Genomic DNA, 25,716 nt, shown 5'->3' with positions numbered 1-25,716 from the left:
TAAGAAACAAGTATTCACACCTTCTTGTTCATGCCATACATTTTGTGCCAAAAAAAAAAAAAGCAATTTCATATTTGGGTACGTGATGCGGACAGCACTTCATGCTGTTGTTTAAATATCCAGAACGAATCGATCCAGGCAGTTGCCCCAGAGTACAGGCTGCCTGTCCGGGCACCAGAATGTCAATTAATAACTGGAAGAGCACATTCGGGGGGGGTTTAGGTGTCCTTGTGTGTATGCTGCACACACCACAAGGCCATCGGCTGTACGATAAGGTAGTAGCTTTTTCCCTCCTACCAGAAGGAAGATAATTTGAAGCCGCGTTTAAACACGGGACCGTCAGAAGTCTCCCTCAATGGCACAGCACGGGGAGCTCTCGGGGAAGGACTCTGTGTCGGGGCGTGCTGCCGCTCGAAGGGCGAACAAGGACAGCACTTTCGGGGAAGGGCTCCGCTCTTTTTGGTTGACGGCTAGCGTAACGAATGGGGAGGAGAGGACTAGGTGCCGTCTAGCTTTAACCCTGCTCCCATCAGAGCGGTGCACTCCTGCAGAAGGGATCCTCTGCCAGCCCCGGAGCCAGCCCCGCCGGAGGAGGGACAACCGGGATGCCTCGGGGCTCCCACCACCAAAGGACACCGGCATCATTTTCTCAGTCTTGGTTTTTGTCACGTTTACGGCCGATACTTAATTTTTCCTCCGGGAACCTAGAGAGCAATCACTCCTCCGGGCGGTCCCACGAAACTTGGTGCTGCAGGGAGAGAGACTGATCCGGCACCAAAACTAAACGCGAGGAGCCAGGCAAAGCGGAATAAAGCTGTAAGGCACGTGGTCCCAAAGGCTTCAAGAAATGGGAAAGCAAATATTTATATGCAGCTTCATCCCAAACACTCACACTGGTACAATAATGAGAATTCTACTGTTCATGATCTGACCTCCCTCAACCCTATATATAGCTAAAGTTTGAATATCTACACAACAGGGTCTTTTGAGCGAGTTCAGACAGCAAAAGAGAAAAAGAACATTAGAATTTATAAAATACAATTTAAAATTTAAAATCACAGTTAGGTTTTTTTCAGTTACAATTAGAAAATTTAGAATCAGAAAATTTTAAATTAAAGGAACTCTTCCACTAAAGGATCTATCTGATTAAAGGTAATCTGCTAAGGGTTTCTGCTACTCCTGAAACAATTAAAGCACAAACCAGACAAACAAAAATATGTAACAACATATTATTATCCACTATTCAGTGCAGAATATATTGAATTCTTCTTGAACTGCACCATTTGATAACCAAAAAATTTCATACAAATCAAACTGGTAAATATATTGGTTGGTATAATAGGCTCATTAGTACAATCATCACAAAGTATTTTAATGTCAACCCAGGTTTAGATTCTAGGAGGGAAAATAATATCCAAATAATTCTTTTCCATTTGAAATTAATTTGGCAATGGTTCTTCAGATCTCAGTTAGACTTTTACCAAAGAATTATCATGACACATAGCCTAATAACCTCCCGTAGCTTTCTTTCAAAACAATATATTAAACCCAGGAGTTCTTCACACTGGATATATGCAAGTTGGGAAAAAAAAGTGCTAGTATCCAAAATAATGAGTTGGCTTTATTAGTATCTTGTTAAAAACAAATGAAACCAGACATCCACAGCATACCGTGGATGATGATTCCAGAAACTGAGGAAGAAAAAGCTATTTGCAATGTTATCTTGCTTTTGCTTATTGTAACCGTTGAGCCAAGCTGCTACTTTCGCTCAGTTGCATGGAGCTCGTATACCCTATTTTTCTTTTAAAGCATCACATTTCTGAGCCGCTTGTAAAACCAACAGTCTGTGAGGTGCCTCTCAATTGCTCATTACCTGTTTGCAGAACAAATATTTAAGAGTTGGTAAAATATATAAAGGAAGATGACCAGCAGGTCAAACTCTTGGTTTAGTAGCTATCCCTACCAGGCAATGCCCATGAAATACCCTGTATGTAAAAACCACAGCAGTAATATGGGAAGTCCGCTGGACAAAGTATTATTCTAAATTCACACATCTCTTCACAGTTCTCAAACACTATTAGATACACGTAGCATTCAAAATGTCTTGTAGGGATTAAATCTGCCACCACTCAAAGGAGGACAACCAGTTAACAAACAGGAATATTGCTAGGTCCAAACCTTAAGACTTACTTGCTACTTAAAACTTCGCAAAGAGCCAAAAATAGCAAGGCCTTGTAACAGGAAAACAAGAGAAAAGTCTCTAAAACCTTAATTCACCTTTTATCTCCTTCATATATAAAACTTGAACTCAAGAACACCCACAGCTAGAATCATTTTATCCCTATGTGTTTCTTTCTAGTTCAGGAAGAGATGCTCCCCAACACGCAACTCTTTTCTTTAAAGTCACCATAATTTTCTTGTGCCAAATAAAAGTTTGAAGTGTCATGGAATATATCAGAAATACTTTGAGACGACGTTAACTACCGCTGAACAATGGAGATGTGCATATTAGTCTAATGCTCCACAGTGATATTTTTGAAGCGAGTACTGAATAAGGATCATTCTTTCCCCAGCAAAATTACACGCACCATCTCCCTCGTGCTTTAGGATGAAATACACCTGCAACAGCCTTCACCTGATGAGATGGCACGGTACAGAGATCTACATTCCCGGGAGGAGAGCAAATCCCATCCACACTTTAGGGACAGAAAAATAGGTTTGTCAAGGGAAGCATAACAATAAAAGACAGAACAAGCAGAGTCACAGCAGATGCTCGACACAGTCACCCAGCCCAAGCCCACCTTCCTTGCTGCAGGATGCCTTCACCAAAAACCACACGCCTTCAAACATATGAAACCCATAATTTAGACTGTATAATAATGATTAAAATGGTAACTATTTTAGTGCTGGAAATCATTATTCCACCTCTAGACCCCAGGAGAGATTAATCATGATACAAATAAACGGAGGGAGTACTCGGAGAAGCAGCAGATGTTTTGGGGGGGCTGGGAGGGGCTGCGACATCTCACCCGTACATCCCCAATGTTGGCAGCTCCACTGGCGCAAAGGCTGCTACTCAACTTCTCTAGCATAACTGATCACAGATAACAGAAATAAAGGAGAAAAACAGATCCATTAAATCCAGTGGACTGCCAAAACCCCAACTGTTCATCAGTTCTCTTGACAGTACTGTTATCAATATACCACCTATGGCAGGCACAACATTTCTAACTCCTAATGGCTGGGATAAAATAACCTGCTACGGGGGATGCTTCCTTTCCTCCCACTACGGAAACCATCAAGGGAAAAGAGCACCCGCTGAAGCGTATTCCTTCAAGGAATCTCAGCCTTTTGAGTAAGAAAAAAAAAAAACCCTGTGTTATTTTAAACATAGTCAAGTACATTCATTTTACTCCCAGGTCCAGTTAATTTGACAGGTACGATACTAAACCAAAAATCCTGCAAGGTCTTTACTGAAAAGGTCAGTACATTATGCAACTAGGTTTTATGGACAGCAAAACAATTCCCTGCATGTACAGAAACTGTACCTTTATATAATTTATCAAGATGCATTCGTCTCTTTTATTTACAGATGAAGACCAAACTTTTGAGCACGAGTTAATTTTGAAAACTGGCTCCTAAGAAAGTTACATGCTTTGAGAATTTTTATCCTCAATCTATACATGGTAAATAGTGGGAGGTTTTTCTATACAGAGAAATATTTGTCACTAAAGAAAAACAAAATTGCTCCCATTTGAAGTCTTATTTCATTCCATCCCTAAATAAAAGTATTTTGTTCAAGCTGCATGTCTGGACTCCAAAAACTTTCTAAATAAGAAAGCACAGAGTCGTATAGAAAATGTATTAATAGTCAGGAAAAGTAGCACCGATTCCTTCTAATCTAAGCTTTTCCTACTGTTCAGACTCTCACTGAAACAACGCGTCCCTTCTCCTCCTAAAATATAATTGCATTTCAAACATTTTCTTCATCACAATATTCTATTTGGAAATGTAAACCAGTTACCATATTCCATATCAACATATATTGAGTAAATATTTTAATGATCAGTGCCCCAGTTATAAGTGCAAGCTTTCAAGTCACATCTACTAATAATCTCTTTGAACATGGTATTAATGCATGTACCTGTGCAGGGGTTTTGGAAAATGAAGCAACGATTTCAAAGTTCTTTTGTGCTTCCTCCCCGCATCCCATATGTCTGATATTACTTGATAGTCTGTAGAACTGTGTTGCGTCCCTGCATTTTCTGCGGTTTTCTATCCAGAACCTTTGTCATCCTTCCGGGCTGTTCTCCCCTGTTGTGAAAACCACACCTCCATCCGTCAGTAGCTTGGGATGGATTTTAAATAAGAGATTTTACACTTGCATTTAATTTGACAGATGCAACTTGACTGGTCAATTATGTAAGTGCGAAGAGCCAATTTCATACATTTATTAAAAAAATCAGTGTTTTTATGTCTATATGCCTATATAAATCCTAGCAGAATATTGCAATTAAGCAAAATTTCAATAATCTGAAAAACAATTTTATTTTGGCTTTGGGTTACTTGTCAGTAAGAATAACTCTTAGGCAACTAAAGCGTGTACTACATTCTAAGGTTCACAGTTACGCAAAACTTGCTTCAGTTCATAGCCACTTCAGTGTTTGCACACTATTGATGGATAGTCACATACACAGCTGAAGTTAATTCTGAAAGCGCAGTATAGATCTGACAGGTACTGCTATGACAACCATGGAGCAGAACAGCCTACATTTCCCTGGAAGCTCCAAAAATAAACATGTACAAGGCACTCCGGGAACAGTAAAAAGATATGTGTTTACCAGATGTATCTCCCCGAGCCTTCTTCCTCCTCTTTGCAAGATTTTTTTTTTCACACAGAAAATTCATTAAGCTTCTGGACTGGGTTTTCGGGAGGAAACACACCTCCACCCACCTGCAAAGCCAATGCAGCACTAGCGGGGAGCAGGTAACACCCGCCAGATTCCCTCCACAAGGCAAGATATATTTCCTCTGGAAAAAAATACGTGGGCACAAGAAACCGCATTCTCACTGAGAAGCATCGCATCCCTTTTTCTCTGACTTCAAAAGGCAATATAACCAGGTATTTTATGTAAATGTGGACATTAGACACAAAAAATAGAACAGAAAACATCAAATTCATTTTTCATAGGCAGCTCAGCTTCCACTGGAACAGTTGCAGATGAAAGTAGTAGCTATAAATTAATATAACATAAGGTGTACCAAAGGAACTGATTGTCTCAAATGCCAAAAGTAAGACCAAAGACTAAATTATTTTCATTTACAAAAACACAGAGAGGAACTGTTTTCATGTTCTGAGTTATGTGTTTAAGAGAAACCTAAGTTTAGCCTGTCAGCTTACGACAAAAGTTAAAAACAATTTCTAAAACATTTCTGAATCATTTCTAAACATGATTTAGAAGGGGAAAATGTAAACAATACAAAATCCCTGCCTTTTTTTTTTAAGTACTTTTACAGTTAAAACTCCGAGTGCATTTTCCTGCAGGAGATGCCTGGAATGAAGAATCTGCCTCTGAAGTGCTCCCCGTCCCTATTCTGAAACAGGAAAAACCTCCTGACTCCTTGCAACTACTAAATAGAGCTATTGGAGTTTATCACAGAGACCTGCGTGACAAATACCATGATAGTTGAAGATCAGGCCTAAATTTCATTATCAAGCATCTGGTGAATTGCTACAAAGCGGCTGTTGCAGTAGTTTTCAACACAGCTGATAAAAACACTTCCTTTTAATCCAGTGATATTATGCCTTTACCTTAATAGGAGTAACTCTTCCTGAAAATGTGAACACATATAAACTTTACAACGGATATAACTTAAAGGTGCCCAAGTATCTTAAACAGAATTATTAGCAATTTCTAACAGCAATATTTGAAACTACAAGTAGCATTTTCTTTTAAAGTTGTCTTAGCTCATCCTTATTTTTAGGCACCGTGATCATGAATACATTTAGTAACCACTTGCCAGGAGTTTACCAGGCTTAAAAATTCCCGTTAAAAAAAGAAAACCCAACAGACGAAAAGCGACATAAATTTAAACGAGACGTAATCCTAACGCAGTCCAACACGGAGAAACTGCACCGAGTGACCGATGCCCACAGAAACAGCGCGCAGGCAAGATGCTTCTCAAACTTTTTAAATACCTCTGCTGCTGGAGACTTCGCAATGCCCCGAGCAATCCACCGCAGTGCTCACTGCCACGGTATTTCCCCCAGCCTCGAACTTGAACGTTTCTTGCTACAGTTTATGAGCAATATTCTTACGCAATTCAACGTGGCTATGCAAGGGTTATTCCCATCTGCTCTGCTGCAAAATTTTATGTGTCCGAAGGCCATTTCTTCTCTTTCTGCCCCTCTGTCTTCTCTCTTCTTTACATTTACCCCAAAGCAATGGCCATTTTGAGAAAATATATGGATAAAGACTTAATTATTAAATACTATTTGAATATTCCTTTCAATCAACCACCCCTAAAAGCACTGTGCTGGCAGGTATTGGCCTTTTAGGCATTCTGCTTTCTGGTTTAAGCACAGCCTCTTGCTCTTCTAGAAGTAGCTGTTTCAAACGTACACGCTATGGTCTATTATTCATCTCTGTCACCCTGTCATCAATGTTCCTTTCCATCTCTGTTGCTTGGATATTGTTTACTGTAAAACAGCAGCTAATTTGGACTGAAATTTGACAGTGGAAGGAAAAGCCATAGCATCAGTTTGAATATTCTTTTCTTTTACCCCCTCTGACAACTTACGTTGCACAGCACCTGATGGACCTACACTGGGACCACCGTGTCCTGCCACGTCCGATCAGCAGTCAGCAAACCAATGCCACCTTCAACATATTGGTGGCAAACCAAAGGATTACATGAAACCGGTGACGTTCAAAACCTTGGACTCTTAATGAACAAATTGCTTTGCTAAAGCAATAGATGCTATTTTTAATTAAATTAGGGAAGTCAGTAAATGGAGTATTAAGGGGCACACCTAAGAACAAAAAAGTAACAATTATCTCATTAGATATGAAGATTTTTTGTGTTCATTTCAGCACAATAGGTGGTAACACAGCGTGACTATCTGTGTTACTGAAACAAAGGCATGCTGAGCATGGGAAGTAATCCTGCGTACGGCACAGCATACTGCGGGCATAGGAAGGAGATAGTACCCTGAAGTTTTGACGCACTGCAACAAAAACATGTGTGCAAACTATACAAAACAACAGTAATTTCTCTGACTATTAATGGGCACGGATATATTTATGTATATAAGAATCCTACTAGTAAAGTTCAAAGTGTAGTACTAAATTTTAACTAAACAGTTATTTGCAAATATTCCCTGTAATACAGTCGTTCACACGCGTTTCTCCGTTTCCCCTCTTCCCCCGTAGCTACAACTCTATCTCAGCCAGAACATTTTAATCCACTGTTAACTATGTGGAAGCAAACCATCGCATGGAGAGGAGCTGCCCGGGCTGTCTCTGCCGTGCAGGTGAAGAGATACCTCCTAAGGGACTGGTCTCTCTGCTGCACGCAGAGGGGGCTTAGAGGTCTAACTTCCAGCTGGGTAATTTTTTTCCCCTTTGTTTCACACTACCAGATATATTTCATGCAGGGAAACAAATGAACTCACAAACATTCTGGATATATTTAAGAATGAGCTCACTTAATTTGGCTCATAACACAGAAATACTCGATCTGCAGAAAGAAGTACTTTGCAAGAGTGACACAAAATGGCATGCTCCGAGTTATTTCTATTGAGAGGACGTGGTAGCTTTAAAAGACAGAATTTGTTCTTAAATTTGTCCTAGTTTTCTTCAGTAAAAGTTTATAGGGGCGAAAATAAATGGACCAGATAGACAAAAAGGTATTTTACAATGCAGCTTTCTGGTTTTGGAAACCACATTAACTTCAACAGGAAAAACGAAAAGCACTCAGATCAATTCAGAAGCATTTACAAACAAGCTGGTGTAATGAAAATGAACTTGTAAATTAGAGATGAACAACCCCCTTTAGCACTTCTGCAGATATTCATCAACACCAGAAAGACTTGAAAACCGTTTTTGTTTTCAACTTTAATTACTACTCAAATATTCTATGGGTACTGAGGTTATTCAGTAAGAATCAAAGATCTTAACAACACATCCCGTTTCTGCTTCTTCAGGACTTAATGTTCAGCATGGGAAAAAGACAAGACTATTTGTACGGATCAGAAAATCAAAGCCCCTACGCTAACTGCGGATCTCTGCATCACACTGTATTACTTCAAATTTTCAGAGTGAGGAACTGCCTGGTAAGAATACTTTTGTGCTTTAAAGAAAAAACGGTGGGGAGGGAAAGGCTCTTTCTATACTTTTGCTCTTTCATTGCTATGACCATAATTCTGCATTTAAAAAAAAAAAAAAAAAAATCAAGGTCAAATCCCCACCCAAATGAACACTGAGGGGTCATTTGGCAGTATCGTGAAGATAATATAAGGAATACTAATTTTCTTTACATTTGGGGGAAGAGTCATCGCAATACTGTTCACACCACTGTAATTGCCGTGTGACTGATCAGTGTCCAAACACAGACCTTCCCAATCATATTTCAATCTCTTGAAAAATTCCACAAAGCAGAGGGGTGTTCTCCTGTTCGGAAGGATGCCAGGTAACATACGCTGTGAGGGTTTCCAAAGCACCTGCAACACGACTCTTGAGACAGTTGGAGTTCTTGAACCAAAACCACTTTTGAAATTAAAAAAAAAAAAAGAAACCCAAGGGGCTTTAGATCTTCCTCATCAGCTAATCTCAAAGGGCTCTTCATTTAAAACAGCAGGTGCTTTGCAAGCTGCAGCCACGTAGAAGTGTGCATCCATAACCAATGGGTATAACTCAAAAGATGGCTCAAACTCCTAACTCATATTTATTAAGAATGGATTTTATTAGGCCATTAAGGAGACTTCAGAAGCCAAGATTAAAGTTATGGTGCATTTTTATAAGAGAGTAGGAACTGTGGTTCGGGATTTTATACAAGTAAATACTGACAACTATAGCCATGGTAGCTACCAGTAAGCACAGAAGAGATTTCTCCAGGCAACTACTAAATATAATACTTCTTCCTTATACTTTCATCATGGTACACATAAAAGCATTTGACACACTTAATAAATGTCACAATCATAAAATACTGCACAAAGGAATGCTAAAGAATGATAAAGCTGCAATTATTGAGCAAAAAAAAAATGAGGACTAGAAACATTTGCAGCCTGTCTCTTCATTACCGGCCTGATGGAATCTGGATTTAAAATGCCCTTTCAATTCTTTCTTGTTAATGCCACTGAAAATACTCCAGAAGATACAACTCTACGTCAGCGTAGGATAACCACTAGTTTTTGAGGTCATATGCAAAACATATAATTTATCCCCAAAGCAATAAATTTAATTATTATAAGACATGTATAGATCCGTACTGCATCTACAGTTTGTTCCAAAATTTTGGTTCTCAGAATGATGCCACCCTTAATTTGCGGAGGACTCCAAGAGCCCCAAAACAAGCCACTAAAACACTGCCCTGCAACCTCCAAAGCCAATTTTTAAATAATTATTTGCATCACAGAAGGAAAAAAAAAAAAAAAAGCACCACCCTAGCTGCTGCATTGTGTTTTACTGTTTCCAAGCAACACTGTTGTTTCAGATCAAACATGAAACAGCCATCTCAGAAAGCTACAGTGCTTTTTCCTTTATACTTACTTATTCTGCATCATGTTCATTATAACCCAGTCGAAGGGATAGACATTCTTCCCAATGAGATTCTTGAACATGATGAATGTTTCCATCAGAAAATCCTAAAAGAAGAGAAAATATTTGAAAAAGATCACTCTTCTAGATCAAAAAAACACAAGTGATAGTGTCAGTTATTAATGACTAAATTCAAAAGGTGTCTTACTGTTCCGCTTCATAAAAAAGCCATTATTCATACACAACATACATAAATTCTACTAAGGCATATTTATATATGATGTACATAAATCCTACAATAATTCTATTTAAACTTTTCAGAAATGACAACAATAGTAATCCTACATCGTAAACTACCCATGGTATTACTCAGGAACAAACACTGGTTTGCCAGTTATCCAAAGGCAGTTTCTGCTGAAAAAAATAATTTCTTTTCTATACCATAGACAAAGTCTCACAGTCCCTTCTTGTGCAGCATGTGTTGCAGCATACGCGTCGCAACACATGCCTGGCGTATGTTGGGAAGTTGTTAAAAGCATACTGGTACATGGAAAGAGAAAAAAACTAAGATATTCATTTTCATCTTGCAATTACACTAAAAATACTCCCTGAAGTCAGTTGATGAGTTTTCCTTCCCCTTGTGAATACCCTCTTGAAATTTTCTCTTGCCTGAAATCAAGATTATCTATTTATTAAAAAAATATATGCTCTAGCTCAAAACTGCGATTCAGGTAAGGGTGGTGGTGCACATTACCCCGACCTGGGGCAGACGACAGCAATGGTTTGGCCATCCCAAAACTAGGAGAGACACTCTCTCTAAAGGGAGCAGCAGTAATTGCTTCTGCCAGTGAAAACCCGACCCAGAACAAAGTTAATTTAGTAGCATAAACCAATTTATTTCTACACAGATGTAAACAAACATCTCTTTGGAACAGAAACCTTGTGTACTTTACAATGTAAATCATCTTCTACAATTAGGGAATCTATAATCTCTATCTAACAATTTGAGTAATATCAAATGCTTGGAGAAAGATAAAGGGGGGAAAAAAGAACTTAATGCAAAAAGTCCTTGATCCACTTCACGCAGAAATAAAAATGAACTTTTATTCCAAGGTTAGCATATTTTTCCTTTGCTACAGCTTCTCAGTAATGGTATTTATCTCATCTATCTGTAAAATGTCAAATGCCTACAAAAAAAACCCCAAATGTTACATTCACTGGACTTTTAACTAAGGCTGTTTTTTATGTAACCTTTTCAGTGAGAAAGAAATACAACGTTACTGCTCTTATAAGTATTTGGTGGCGTGTGAGAGCCAGCCTCTTCGTCGCTTTTTATCTTTTGATTCGTTGTTCTGTTAAGATGTTTTTCCTGGCTCAGAAATTCAGTCGGTGGGAAGCAGGGAGCTGCAGAGATCCTGAGGACACAACATCGAGATCACGAAGCAACGTGAATTTCCAGGCTACTCAGCTCTGCCGTGTGCACGGCACAAGGGTTGCTTTGGGATGCTTTGCATCCCAGCTCCTGGTACCCAAGGAGACACCCAGGCCAAAGAGGACCAACAGAGCATCAGCAGCCACGAAAGACACGTTTTAACCAAAAAAAAAAAGTAGCACTAGTAGAATAACTCCTTTGTTATTTTACCAAAATCATTCCCAGCAACACAACATCAATAAAGATGTTTTGACATTAACAGGATTGAGACAAAATTTAGAATTGCTCGTGGTTAATGAGATGTTACTGTTGCATAAGGCAAAATTCATCCAGACACACTAGCTCAGTAAATGTGTCTTCATTTAAGAGATCAAACTGCATACTTTACTGCTCATTTTTCATGTATTTTGGTGAAAGAGTTACATAATTTCTAATAATCACGTTGCCTATTTTGCTGCCCAAGCACTGCACAGTACTTCATTTGAGCTCGTGCTTTTTTACAGCTGCAGGTTATCGGGCGATTTTCTTACCGATGCTGCTTCACAGCTCAGTAATTGAAATGTTAGTGGAAGTGGCACCATGGGAAGGGTCATCACCTATCCAGGAGGGCAGATTTGAGCTCACTGGGCTTTTTTTTTCCCCTTAATACTTTATGAATACAGATGTAGACTTCCCTGATTTCTTGTAGCAAACTTTACCTTACACTTGGTTTGTCACCAGTTTCAGCTGTTGGGCCTCTGCACACTTTGCTAATCAAGCTGCATGTGAGAGTGGATGAATTTTCATATACTTTGTTGATGATTCGCGTTCATTACTGACCCTGGAGGTCGTGTCACGTATGATTTGACCTACTTTGCTAATTCAGCTCTACATTTTAATCTACTGATATTTACATTTAAATAATCCTACTTTCACACAGGTACTTTAAATAATGCTCTATAACAACTAAGCTAATTATTGATCAAATAAAAAGCTTCTGTTGCTTACCTGTATTTTATGTATTCATAATATTGCTCTCGTTTCCATTTTATCTTTCTTACAGAAAAGCAAATGGTTTACATGAATTAACCTTATATTATGAGCAAAACCCAGCTTTTTTGGGGGGGGGGGAGTAGAGAGGGAACCTATCAGTTCATGCTGTGTTGCTGTAGAGCCTGCTTATTTTCAGTATACCTAGAAGCAGAACAAATTGTTCTGAACGTTAAAAAAAATGATAAAAACCTGTACTAAAGGAGCAAGGGCTGCAACTCCTGGTCTCTCTCCAACTACAAATACAAATCCTATTTAATATCCCAAGGAAGCAAAATTCACAATAGATAGGACCCCTTCACAATTCCGATCCAATTACAGAAAGAGAACAGAGTAAGCTCAGCCCTGTAACTGGGTAGACAGTGACTGAGGAGGCTTAGACAATTCCACCTCCCTTGGACTGCTGAGCATCACACCCCGACACACCTGTATCACTACTTCTATTTTTCACGACCTGGATTTCAAAGAAGTTCTTCAATAAATTCTCAAGCTTAAGAAGAATAACTAGCTAAAACAGGTAGGAACTCGATATGAAAAACCTTTAAGCCAAGTTGATGGAAAGTTCAGCTTTGCCGAGTCCTGAGCTATAGCAGTCAGAAGTCAAATACACTCAGCGACAGCTTTTCAGGACAACAACTTAACCTCTGCTGAGCTGTCTCCGAGGCTGACTCTGGAAAAGCCACTCTCTACCATGGTGGATGGCACGGGGTGGGCTGCCTCTGCGGGGACCCACCACCACGGGGCATCCCCGCGACTCTCGCGTCCCATCCCGCGAAGAAAAGTCTGCTTAACCCGTACAATCGCCCGCTCACATCGACGGTTGGGTCAAGGTTGTCAACAGAGGATGTACGCCAATGCGCATACTTGCATTAAAACCCGAGTGCAAAATATTAAAAGGGGAGAAGAAAATGGAGGTGCAGAAAATTGTAATCTACAACACCCTATGGAGTTTGTCTTTTTACATACTTCCCTGACTCCAGGACGTTGTCTTGAATGCCTTTAGGGAAGAATACTTCTGAGATACTCCACAGGGCAAAACATTAACATTTTTTTTTTTTGTCAACTAATACCACATATGTCTCAACTGAATATAAATTTTACCAAGTAAAAAGAGGAGAGAGATCAGGTAGTCCCAGAAATATCCTCACTGTTCTCAGATGATGTTCCATCTCAGGATGATAGCAGGCTTGACAGTAAGAAATTCATCTTTGAACAGAAATACCTTAATGAACCTAAACAATATATTCTGCAGAGAGATACAAGACTGGTTTTATTGCATTCCACCTCATCTTTTCTAAGATTTTTGAGGCCAAATAAGACTGTTACAATAATCTAAAACTGACACCTACATAACACAGGCCATAAAGTTTCCTCTAGCAGTTCCAGCACCAGGTTTATAACTTCTGGTTGAGCAAGAGCACATGCTGAAGAAAGATTTAAGGGTCTCCAATGGTGAAGAAGCAACCACAGCTTCACTTAAGGTCTCCCTTTTTCTTGTAATTTTTTTTCAAGAAAAACCTATTTATTTCTGTTTGAATTAATCTAGTTTCAGTTCTAAATCACTGCTTCTTTATGCCTTTGCGATTAAACTGAGAACCCTGTAATAGGGGATGCAGTTACTACCTCTGTATGTAAGGAAATTGGGTTTAAATGAAAACACTTTTGAATCTAAGCTCTAATGGGTGAGTCAAACAGCACTGGCTCAAAAAAATTACTGGACTAAAAAGAAACAGAAAAAACATGACAAGTTAAATGAAGAAGTAGGGAAAGGGTTTTTTTTTGACATCCAAACCATACAGTACCAAGGACTATACACATACAGTACAGTTCAACAGCATCCCACCACTGAAGACAGAAGAAAACAAAAGCTCTACGAGAGGAACATGGGCCAACTTGAACCATAACACTGACAACGGTAAAGGAGGCAACGCTCCTGGGAGAGCTTCATGGGGCATCAATTCTGACGGTGAAACATCAAATAGTGAACAAGATGTGGGTTTCAAATAATAGTGAAATCTCATCTATGAGGAAATACATATGAGAACAGTAACGCCTTGCTTTGGTTGTCACTGAAAAGGTTAGGTAAGCTTTTCTCTTAAACAGAGAAACTGGGTTGTATCTTCATCGTTTTGTCCTAAATGATGACTTGATCAGTTTTATTTGTGGTTAAAAAGAAAAAAAAAAAGAGAGAAGAAAAATTAGTTTACTCACTGTAGTTTCCTTTTATCACAGGATTAACAACATTCTGCTGTTCTACCTCCACACCTTCATTTATATTATTTATACTTTAAAGTCAGTCTAAGGTAGCATTTTCTACCATTAACATATTACCCATTTAATGTTTTCCCAGCTTACTATGTACTTTAGTTTCCCTTAACATACATTATCATTCAATCAACAACAATATTAAAACATTTAAAAGGTACATTTTAATTAAAGATGTAGAAAGTATTACAGCAACTGACCAAGTTTGGATTAGCATGTCTGCTAATACAAACAATAGTCAAGTGGCATAACAGTGGAAAACAAGTAGTCAAAAAGTACACATGCTGTTGGAAAATATGATTTTAACAGTACAGACCAATTTCAGCTACACAACCCAAGAACACGCAGAAAGGGACAAATATACAGAGTCAAGACAAAAGAAAGAAGTGATTCTTCATGTATCCCAGTGCACTGCATGCACATAAATGAAACTATTAAAACAAGCTATTATAAATAGACCACCTGCCAAATTTCAAATACATAATTACTCCCTTGTTTTCACCAAGAAAGATCTGACCTACAGAACCACGCTTCAGACAATTTAGACCAAAAAGCGAGACTTCAAAATAAAAACTTTTATTGCCATTAGAATAATGACAGATTTCCTAACCAGTATTTTTCTCTCTGCATTTTTTCATTACATGTTTTAAGAGCAAACTGCTTTTACCTTTTTCCATGTAAAACCCTGTAATCGGTTTGCCTTTTCCAGAGCCAAATGGTTTGAATCACTTTAAAAGTACAGAAATATTTGGCTTGATTAACCTTAATGCTCATGTCTTTTCTGTATGCTAACACCATTATTTTCACTCCACTAGCTGCACTTAGCTTGGGAATGTTTTGTTATTAGTGGAAAACCAAGTGACCATCCATGTAAGTGCTCCGAGATCCCGAAGCAGACTAACGGGGAAGCAAACCTTTCAATACAGTGATACCCATCTGCGTTTCTTTGCAGTTGGACTTTGTCCTCACTGTCTTGAATCATCAGCTTTGTACTTCAGTGATGCCACATCGGATACTAACAGACTGAGCACCGGAGGCTCTAGCACCTTATCTGAAAACCGGCACGGGGCAAAGAGCTCAAATCTTGCAGAATATAAACAGAAGTAAGAAGAACAAAAATTGAAGACATAAAGGAAAATGGGAAAGTCCAAACATAAAGAAATTACACAAAGAAAAGACCCTGAGGTTTGTTACGTTGGGTTTGGAAGGAAGAAGGGAACCTAAATAAAGGCCACCTTGAAGATTAAAATACAGGCGAAAGCTGCCTAAAACACCTAACAGAATCCCCGGCACCAGAGTGGGTAATGGAATACAGCTGATCAGGCTTCAGGTCATCCGCTAATTGATGGATCTCAGCCAACAAGTTTGGTAGCTACTTTGCAGCATGCACTTGCCATATGGCAATGATAGTTTCAGGTCACTAGAGAGTTATCTCCTTAGCTATAAAGTCCCTTCTATTATGCTCTAATTAAGTTGTGTTGTTGGCTTAGTTAGGCTACCGAACGACTCTGAGAAGACAAATTTCAATTATTATTGCTTATTTAACAACTAAGGGCATCTTTAAGGTTAAAATGTTTTGTATAAATTTAAAGCGGGTGGATCTGTAAGTAAAACCTATTTAAACAAATGAAATTGGGACATCTGGAAGATTTAATACTGGAAGTTCCTTTCCTCAAGAAAGCTTTATTTTTTCCCTTCTGTCCTTAAGCAAAACAGATTTTTAGTAATGGCTTGGTACTACTGTTTCCTAATGCTTTCTTTTAATTGCCTTAAATCCACCATCTCAGTGCTTGCCTTTTAAAACATTGAACGGCTCCAGAGATGAGCTGTATTCCTGTGTGTGGCAGGAAGGTTAATTTTGTCCTTTGCAAATTTGGAAAATGTGTAAGTCATAGAGCTTTATTAATTATTTTTGTTTTAAATCTGTAACATCAAACACATTTTGTTTACATTTCATAAGCATATTTAATAAACAGTAACAGGAAAAACCCAAACACAAGCTAAACTATCTTAGGAGCAGATGAAACATGTTGAACTTACCACAACATCTGACCTCATCTTTCCAAAAGTCTTGATTAAATGAGCGTAGTGATAGTCCTCCATTTGCCTTAAAATGGCAGTCATGCATGCAACAAAACTCCCCTATCAAAAACAAAAGTACAACAAAATAAATTATTTAAGATAAGGCAACATAATACTTGCTATCAAAATGTAATATTGCTAGAGAGCACCACATAATGCAGTGGATATAGTTCTATCATTTAAATTCATTAATGAATATGCAAAATTCTGTCACAAAAACAAAAACATCTTGAAAAGTTTCTTTTTCCAATTTCATGGTTTTATCACCATCTTCACTGAAGATTTTGCAACATATTCTTCACATAAAAATTGCTCAGGCATTAAAGGCTTTGGAATGTAATAAACGCTACTGCTAAAAATACCACACTATCAGGATTTGCATTTGGGAAGTCGATACTCTGCTCAAGGAAGAAATCTCTTAAAAATCATTATATTGAGCATCACAGTTAAACCCCAAGTTTTAATTTCATTGAGTGGTACTTTCAAGTACTGGGAGGCTTAAAAAACCAAAACAAACCAAACCCCAATAACTTCCATAAAAACAGAATAGCAGTACCAAACATATCTCTCTCAAACCACGGAGAAAGTAAAAAGTGACCAAAAAAAGTTTAGTCTTTCCTTCTGGCACATGAAAGTACCGTAGTAACAACTCCAAACCACTTCCATAGCTATTAGAAGTTCCCCTCCCATAAACGACTTTTCTGCTTGTCCATCCTCCTCCTCTGACTATCTGCTAAAAACCTGTTGACTGATTACGGTAATAGTGTCCACGCCTTGAAGAATACTGTTGGAAAAAATCAGCAGAATTACTCAGAAAATAAATGATTCTCTATATGGTTTGATAAAATTGTAAATTCCCCTTTCGGTGCCATTTTCAAGGTTATTCTACGCCATGCACTGCCTGGCAGAACACTCGGGAATTTTCTATTCTTTCTAGGCATAACACAGAGTTTTTATTGTTACTTTTAAGATCTGCATTACTTTCAATTTAAAATATTTATTTCTACATCAGTCCAAGTAATTGAGATCAAATGCAAAATGACACTAGGTTATCTGTGTGTGTTATGAGCCCTCTTATTTACAGTCTAATCCCCCAACCTCCACCAGATAAGCGCTCCTTGAATTTGCTTTTCTCCTATGTAATGGAGTTTAGATCTAAACTCCTACATAATTGATTTTGTCCATGTGAGAGCATTATTTTTTCTACACGATGCAAAGGTACCTGACGAGAGCTCTTAGGCATATGCAAACGGCATGAATATGAAATGGAAAGGCCACCCGAGCTGCTGTTCCATGACATCAAAAGAACTTTGTAACAAACTATGACAAGAATAGAAGCTGTGGCTGTACAAAGATAATGTTTACTACTATGAAATGTAAATAAGATGGGATCATCTCAAAAATCTCAAAATGTTAATTGTCAAAACACCACATAACAAGCACTCTGCATAACAGACACTGTAAAAGGGCTTATGCCTGCAAGAAAATATTCAATAGCCCACATTCAGTCCTATTTCCGCTAATGATGTCATCAATCAAAGTGATGTTTCGTTGCTAGTCAGAATTATAAATTTTTTAAATTGGCTGCTTAAGACTAGGCTGCAGATGTAATTCAGTCCACCACTTCACATAAGGCTCTGTAGATGGTTCAGAAATGCTCAGAGGAGCTGAAAAGGAACATTGTTTTGCTTATGGTATCTTTTTAGAGACACTCACTCACCTAAATAATCTGTAAAGTCCATTGCTTTGCAAACACATAAACGTATCTTTACCTTTCTTCCCATAAACACATCAACCCCTCATTTGCAAATCCAGCCCTTTCCAGGTAATCCAGCAGTCAACATGCAGCCTCTGCTTCCTCCTAACGAAGTAGTTTCTATAACTGGCTAATAGCTTTGGCCGTGTTTCTGTGTTTATCTACGTGTTTGGTGAGTAATTTAAGTTAATATAGACGCCGCAACAGTCAAAAGATGAATGTCATACCTAAGGAAATTATCATGGCAACCTCGTATATGAAAAAAAACGGACGTGGAGCGACTGTTAAACTTTCAAACGCATTTTAATATTCATTTTTAGATACAGCAGCAGCTGGAAAAGAGGATGAATTTGAGTGCCATCTCCTCTGCAGCTACCGGTGACCCCTCTCCCCTCCGCTGGCTGCTCGCCGGGACGGCTGCTGGTACACGAGCCCTCTCCTTCGGCTCCGACATCCCGGCTCCGGCCAAGGGAGCCCGGCCCTCTCCTTGGAGCAGCGCGCTAATTCGGGGGGGGCTGCTCTGACTGTCCCCATAAGCCAGGGAAAACGATGAGTCACTGAAGAGAGAGATAATTACCGAAGAGTATCTTCTTAATTAGCGTGGTGAGACTCAGAAAGGACACATGAAAGTTTAATGACTGGTGGTTAAACACTCTGCTTCCACGTGAAAGTGTGGAAATATGAAAGCTTGTTAAAAACCTGGAACGGTTGCTGGAGAAAAAAAAATACAGAAAAATAAAGAAGCTAAGCAAATACAAATGAAACATAAATACGATGGGATCCTGTAGCACGTCTAAGTTTTAGTTAAAGAAAATTACAGAAACTTGCTAAATGTTGTCATGTCAGCTTATGCTGAGCCCCAAAAGTGGTGCCGAGCAGAATGGGTTAGGGTCCTTGACCAGTTAATCAACATTTTTTCCTGTTTCCCTGCATAAAACACTGACTCGTACTCACCTTAGAATTATCTTAGTAACAAACCCCCTTTCTTTCTTTGACAAAGTATTGTTCCTTTAAGGCTCTGTTGCATTACACACACAGACATCCCTGCTACAACATTTATCTTCAGATCCCCACCTGCTAAATAGTGTTCAAGCCCCTGCTGGTCAGGAAAAATCTATTTAATACTAGAAAAAAGTACACTATCAGTCATCTGCTTACTTTTCATAATTTTCTTTGCACTTCGTGAGGTATCATTTGCAGCCAGCATGCTCTTAATTACAATGCTAATAAAAATTTGTAATTATTTATAGGCAATATTTGTATTGTAGGTGTTTTTAATATGGTCTATTAACTATTTAGCAATAGCTAACAACATTATTAAATTTTAATCTTAAGTTAATTTTTAATCTTTAGTTGGATTCAGAGACCATTGTTAACTTCTGCAGCATACCATCTAGTTGGATTCGGAGATCGTTGTCATCTTCTGCAGCACATCACTCCAAGCAATACACAGAAAAAAAGTATCTAATTCTCTAAAAAATCAATTTCAATTTTAACTGTAGGAGTAATTGCAAACCTACGTTTATACAGCAAGTACCACAAGGCCAACATAGGGGGTTTGCCATTGCCCTGGGCAATTATTAGCTATTTATTCACTGAAATAGTGTCAAGGTTTATACTGAAAGCCTTTCACATCCTTCCTTACTTGCAAAGTTCAGAAATGAAGTAGTCACACAGTGACTAAGATAATTACTACACATCACACCAGAGAAGCGCATTTAATGCACTTTATAAGCACTTTAATACAATTAATTTCTCTCCTGCCCAAAAGCAGAGGCGCTGGATCCATTCCTTGTTTTCAAACCAGGTACACTGAGGCAAGTGGGAATTTCATATTCCCAAAGCAAAATCATGGGATCCAGGACATTTGCAAGCCTGTCGTAAGGGAAGCAAGGTCTAGCTCCCATGCTGGAGGACTGGTAATTCGGCTACATTAGAAGAAAAAAACAAACCAAACCAAAACACTGAAGTGGCTGATTTTTCTTTGGAAACGATGCATTATTATTCAGAAATACATTCTGTATAAAAAAAATGACCACGCAAATCCAAACTGTAAACTTACTTCTAACTCCTGTAAAATACAGTTCTGAAGGAAATGTTGAAGAGGCACGTGAATGCTCAGAAAGTACTTATTTTCTTAAATTATCTTTACAATAAAATAATAAATGTTCAAATGGCCCATTAACAGATACGGGTAGGGAAATTTTAATATCAAATAATCCCCACAAGTAATACTAACACTGAAAAATTTCAGAATGAGAAGAGAATTCCCTGCAGGAGAGACAATACATGCCAATGCTTTTCTCCCTCAGGGTTAAAACATCCTGTTTTAAATAGTCTTGTCCATTTTCTTCCAGCGAAATCTCTAAGTTGGAAGTATTAAGCTCTTCATGTATAGTGAGAAAATCTAAGAGAAATCAAAACTACACTGAGCTAAGGGATGTTTCATTATAATGTCCCTACTACCATGATTAGGAACAGATAAAATAGTTTAAGGTGCATTTAGTTTTCAATAAAATTTTCCTTACGTGGCCTTAAAAGACTACACAGCTAAATAAGTAAGTTAATAAATAATTAGGACAAAAAACCACTCAAAAACATTAGAACAAACCTCTCACTGCATTTTGGCTTTCAGAACATTTTCATAGAATTTACTTTGTTGAAAAGGGTTTAAGTCCCTCACAATTACCAGACAGTTTGCAAGGATATAAAAATGAAGTAAGCTTTGCTTACAGCATGTACTCTATATATATTAGCAACAAATAAAGAAATAACAATCAGTTGTTACCATTCCTAGAAGCCACGAATGAAATTGTCACGGACTCACAAGATAAAAATCCATCTTTAAAGTGCCCCAAATTTCAACTTTTTGGTAACTGCTGTTCGGAGTATCGGCTGCCATGTGAGCTTGCACTGCACGCTGAGTTACCTCTTTACTAAATGTAAAATGCAATGTGTCTGCAAACAAGTTTGCTCACTTAAGCAAAACATTATGAAAGATATTATGACAACCCAACATGGATAAAGCAGAGGATCTCCTGGCATTTCTTGCTCTGAAGAATACTTTGTATTGTAGAATATATAATGACCCCATAGCACACAGCTCACCATTAGCTACCGGTTAAAACGCACCCGTGTGTGTTCCTGGTCGCATCACCGCCAGCGTCAGCGAAAGCACATGGCGAAGGTAAAGACCCAACAGCAAATACGCCAAACCCAGGAACGGGGATCACTCTGTATGAAGGGAATTCGGCTCCCCAGGAGCATAACGCCTGGTTTCTGCTGACGGGCTTTTCCAGGCACTGGAGCGAGCACTGTGCCCAAGCAGTCTGCGCTGGCCAGCGCGCGGCGGATGGAGCCGCAGCTATCGTTATATCCTAGCGTGCCGTACAGCGTTTAAAAGCAAGTTTGACACAGATTCCTTAAGCTTCTACCAGCAGCATCTACCCCTGCCGTCATACGAATAAGGACAGGAAGAAAAAACAAAACCATGCAAAACACTCCTCAAGATACATATATATATATATAAATTCATACATATATTTCTCATAGTATTAAAACAAACATTTCTTTTCCTGTAATAGAAAATCTGACAGTAAATTCAGCAGCACCTTTAGAGAGAAAGTTATTTCATGGATGCAGCAGCAGAATGTAAACAAGTGCAAAATGTTAACATTTATCACTTTTTTTCTTACTGAATATATGCTACTTTCGATTTCCTTAGGCCAAATTCTGCCTTCTTGAACACCAAGTAAATGGAAGGAATAAAACATGTGAGTCTTTTTCCTTTGAGAAACAGAAGTTAACATTTGCAATAATGTGAGTGATAAATGTTTGGGTTTTTTTCCTGCTGCCACAAACGTTATTACAAAGGCATCTTTCTGCAAATCAAGATCCACCAAGGTACTTTCAGCTGACAAACTCTGCTCTCAGAGCTCCTGGACAAGACGTGCCATCTCCTTTACCCGGTCTGATTTAAGCAGCTCAGTACCTGCCTGGGCAGCAAAAACCTCATTTAGGTCAACCCCATTCAGTGTAGGTCCGTTCAGAATGCAGAAGACTGATAAAGAAGTTTAAGGGGAATATTAGCTTACTTAGTCTTGCATATCTTGTTTTACCTCAAGATGTATTTTACAGATCCAGATTTGATCTCTGACAGTTCAATCTCTATCAATCAATAGAAAACTTGTTTTAAAAGGAAATCCTTCACAGGACTTCAATGCTGATTACTACATCCTGACCAGCTGAGCACACTGGTTCCAAAATAGAAAATAATGTAAAAAGAGCCGATTTTCCTGAAAAGAGCACAAGGTGTAAGGACGTTTTCCATTTTCATAGCTGGGGCATGGAAGAATAGCACTTAGGTGTGCTAAGGAAGTCAGTGGGATAATGATGTAGGCTGTCTGCGGAACCTCAGGAGGCTTCTCCTCCAGCCTGCTGAAAGCAGGACTGCTCCAGGGTTGGACCACGCTGCTCAGGGCTTTACCTCCTCGGGTCCTGCAGCCTCCAAGGATGGCAGTCAACTGCAATGAAGAACCTGGCTCTGGCATCTCGACAGCCTGGGGGCTGCTGTTAGGTCCCCCCACAGCCTCCCTGAAGGCAGAGCAGAACCATCCTTCTGCTGCCAAAAGTCACAAGCTCCCCACTTTCCCCGCCTTGGGGAGCAATCCTGCACCATCAGCGGACCAGGATCTGCCAACCCCTCTGTCGCTGCCCCACGGGCTCAGCCCTTCCCAGAGCAGAGCGGTCCCACACCTGCCTGCAGTTTCCAACCCCTCTGTAAGCTCTGACAAGCAACACAAATTAGGCATTTTTACATAAAAGAGAACATTTGAGGGAGGTCAGTTCCATGCTGAGCCCCTGCAGAAACTGCTTAGTGCGACTCCTACGTGGCAAACCAGTAAGCAAAAATTTCCTGAGATACATTTTAAGTTGACAAAAGCTCTTGCAATTAACAAAACTCTGTGGATGCAAAATAAATGCAGCAAGGGTATGTTTTTCAGTTTCCTACTTCACGTTTTACTGAAAAGACTAGTTTGAGGACTACAGAGAAAAAAAGCCATAGTGAAGTACCATAATTACGTATTTATTTGGGAAGGTATTTTATTTGGAAAGGCTAGTGCTTAGCAAGAAGTCTTTATCCAAAGGTTTCCAAACTTCTTTCACCTACCAACTGCCAGAAGAATAAAACCTACAGCCACCTTCCCCTGTTTCGGAGGCAGCTCTCTGTTACTCTGCCCAGATGGAGCCATAGGCTCCCACTCCTTCCCAATCTTGGTGAGCATCAGCAAGGTAAAAATCCCCAACCAGCTCCCCTTCGACACCTTTGCATGCTGTTAGCACTGCTGCGAGCTCTGATCTACTGCTTCAGAATGAACTCTGAAAAAGCAAAATCTTGACAATTGTTTCATTTGAAGGAAAATCCTATATTCCCAAACAGTAGGGAAAAAAGGTCCACATCTCTGAATACACGGAAACCTCTCTGGCAAGAAGAGCAAAAAAGGATCTTCACACAGATCAAAAACAGCACCCAAGATCACTACAGCTCAACTGAAATTCATTTTGTAAAAGGCTTATTTATTAGGAACCTGATACACACAATGAGAATATATACAAAGCGTTCCCTAGTTTGAAAGCGCTTTGCACTAACTTTCGTAAAAGGCAAGCAAAAAATTAATGAGACATTTTAACAACACCATTTATCATTTTTCTAAGGCTCTTTTTCAAAGAAGTCCATTTTAACCAAAAATGCTTCACTTTAAAAAGCTCTATACAACCTCAGTATTAAACAGTATGCCCTTCAATTGAAATCACAGTGCTTAAGATTTCTGAAGGTCAGTCGATTTATTCTTGGTTTTCTAAACGCAATTGCCTTTCCCCACCTTTTTTCTGCCCCTGCTATACTAAAAATTATTTCACTGAAAATCTAGAGAATTGCCCTCAATAAATCTGTTTCAGGTGTGCCCACGCATCAGTTCCTATTTGAGGAATGGTTTCCACATAGCCCCACGCAGAGGAGCAACCTCTGAGTAAGGCTGTGTGGTGGGTTGACCCTGGCTGGACACCAGGTGCCCACCAAAGCCGCTCTGTCACTGCCCTCCTCAGCTGGACAGGGGAGAGAAAATAGAACGAAAGGCTCGTGGGTCGAGATAAGGACAGAGAGAGATCGCTCGCTAATTACCATCACGGGCAAAACAGACTCAACTTGGGGAAAATTAATTTAATTTATTACCAATTGACCAGAGTAGGGTAATGAGAAATAAAAACCAAATCTTAAAACACCTTTCCCCCATACCTCCCTTCTTCCCAGCACAACTCCACTCCCAAATTCTCTCCCTCCTCCCCGCCAGCAGCGCAGGGATACGGGGAATGGGGGTTGGGGTCAGTTCATCACACGTTGTCTCTGCCGCTCCTTCCTCCTCAGGGGGAGGACTCCTCACTCTTCCCCTGCTCCAGCGTGGGGTCCCTCCCACGGGGACAGTCCTCCACCAACTTCTCCAATTGTGGGTCCTTCCCATGGGCTGCAGTTCTTCACAAACTGCTCCAGCATGGGTCCCTTCCCCATGGTGTGCAGTCCTTCAGGAGCACACTGCTCCAGCGTGGGTCCCCCGTGGGGTCACAAGTCCTGCCAGAAAACCTGCTCCAGCGTGGGCTCCTCTCTCCACAGATCTGCAGGTCCTGCCAGGAGCTTGCTCCAGCGCGGGCTTCCCACAGGGTCACAGCCTCCTTCGGGAACCCACCTGCTCCGGCGTGGGGTCCTCCACGGGCTGCAGGTGGAGATGTGCTCCCCCGTGGACCTCCCTGGGCTGCAGGGGACAGCCTGCCTCACCGTGGTCTTCCTCACGGGCTGCAGGGGAATCTCTGCTCCGGCGCCTGGAGCATCTCCTGCCCTCCTTCTGCACTGACCTGGGGGGCTGCAGGGCTGGAGCTCTCACATCTTCTCACTCCTCTCTCCAGTTGCACAGGTTTTTTTCCCCCTTCTTAAATCTGTTCTCCCAGAGGAGTTGCCCCCATCACTGACGGGCTCAGCCTTGGCCGGCGGCGGGTCCGTCTCGGAGTCGGCTGGCATTGGCTCTGTTGGACATGGGGGAAGCTTCCAGCAGCTTCTCACAGCAGCCACCCCTGTAGCCCCCTGCTACCAAAACTGTGCCACGCAAACCCAATACAGGCTTTAAAGATGGAAACTTAGAGCAGAGCAGAGAGATGTGCACTGACATTTGTACATCACCTAAAAAGACAGAGGAATCTGGAGTGGTACAGGTCAGTTTAAGATTTACCCACTGTCCCCAAATGCATTTAATGATGCTTTGTCAGCTTTGCTGTTACTGCTCCAGCTGCTCACCTGGGTTATCCAGGCGGTAATGCAGCTGACATTTCCATCGACAGCCATC

The 25,716-nt window shown here is 39.9% G+C and overlaps 1 protein-coding gene across 2 annotated transcripts in view; it reads right to left on the bottom strand.

The window, feature by feature from the left end:
* DOCK1 (dedicator of cytokinesis 1) overlaps window positions 1–25,716 on the bottom strand; it is a 317,150-nt gene that overhangs the window by 118,142 nt on the left and 173,292 nt on the right. For both annotated transcript variants that reach the window (XM_052800114.1, XM_052800116.1), the window contains exons 28-29: window positions 16,528–16,629; window positions 9,774–9,868 (exon numbers count right to left, since the gene is read on the bottom strand). In XM_052800114.1, coding sequence (XP_052656074.1) covers window positions 9,774–9,868; window positions 16,528–16,629 — 197 coding nt within the window. The remainder of the gene's footprint in view (window positions 1–9,773; window positions 9,869–16,527; window positions 16,630–25,716) is intronic.

Source organism: Harpia harpyja, chromosome 10 (genome assembly GCF_026419915.1).
Source record: "Harpia harpyja isolate bHarHar1 chromosome 10, bHarHar1 primary haplotype, whole genome shotgun sequence".
NCBI classification, from domain to species: domain Eukaryota; kingdom Metazoa; phylum Chordata; class Aves; order Accipitriformes; family Accipitridae; genus Harpia; species Harpia harpyja.
Note: the sequence above shows the minus strand (reverse complement) of the source record. Positions and strands in the feature narration are given on the sequence as shown.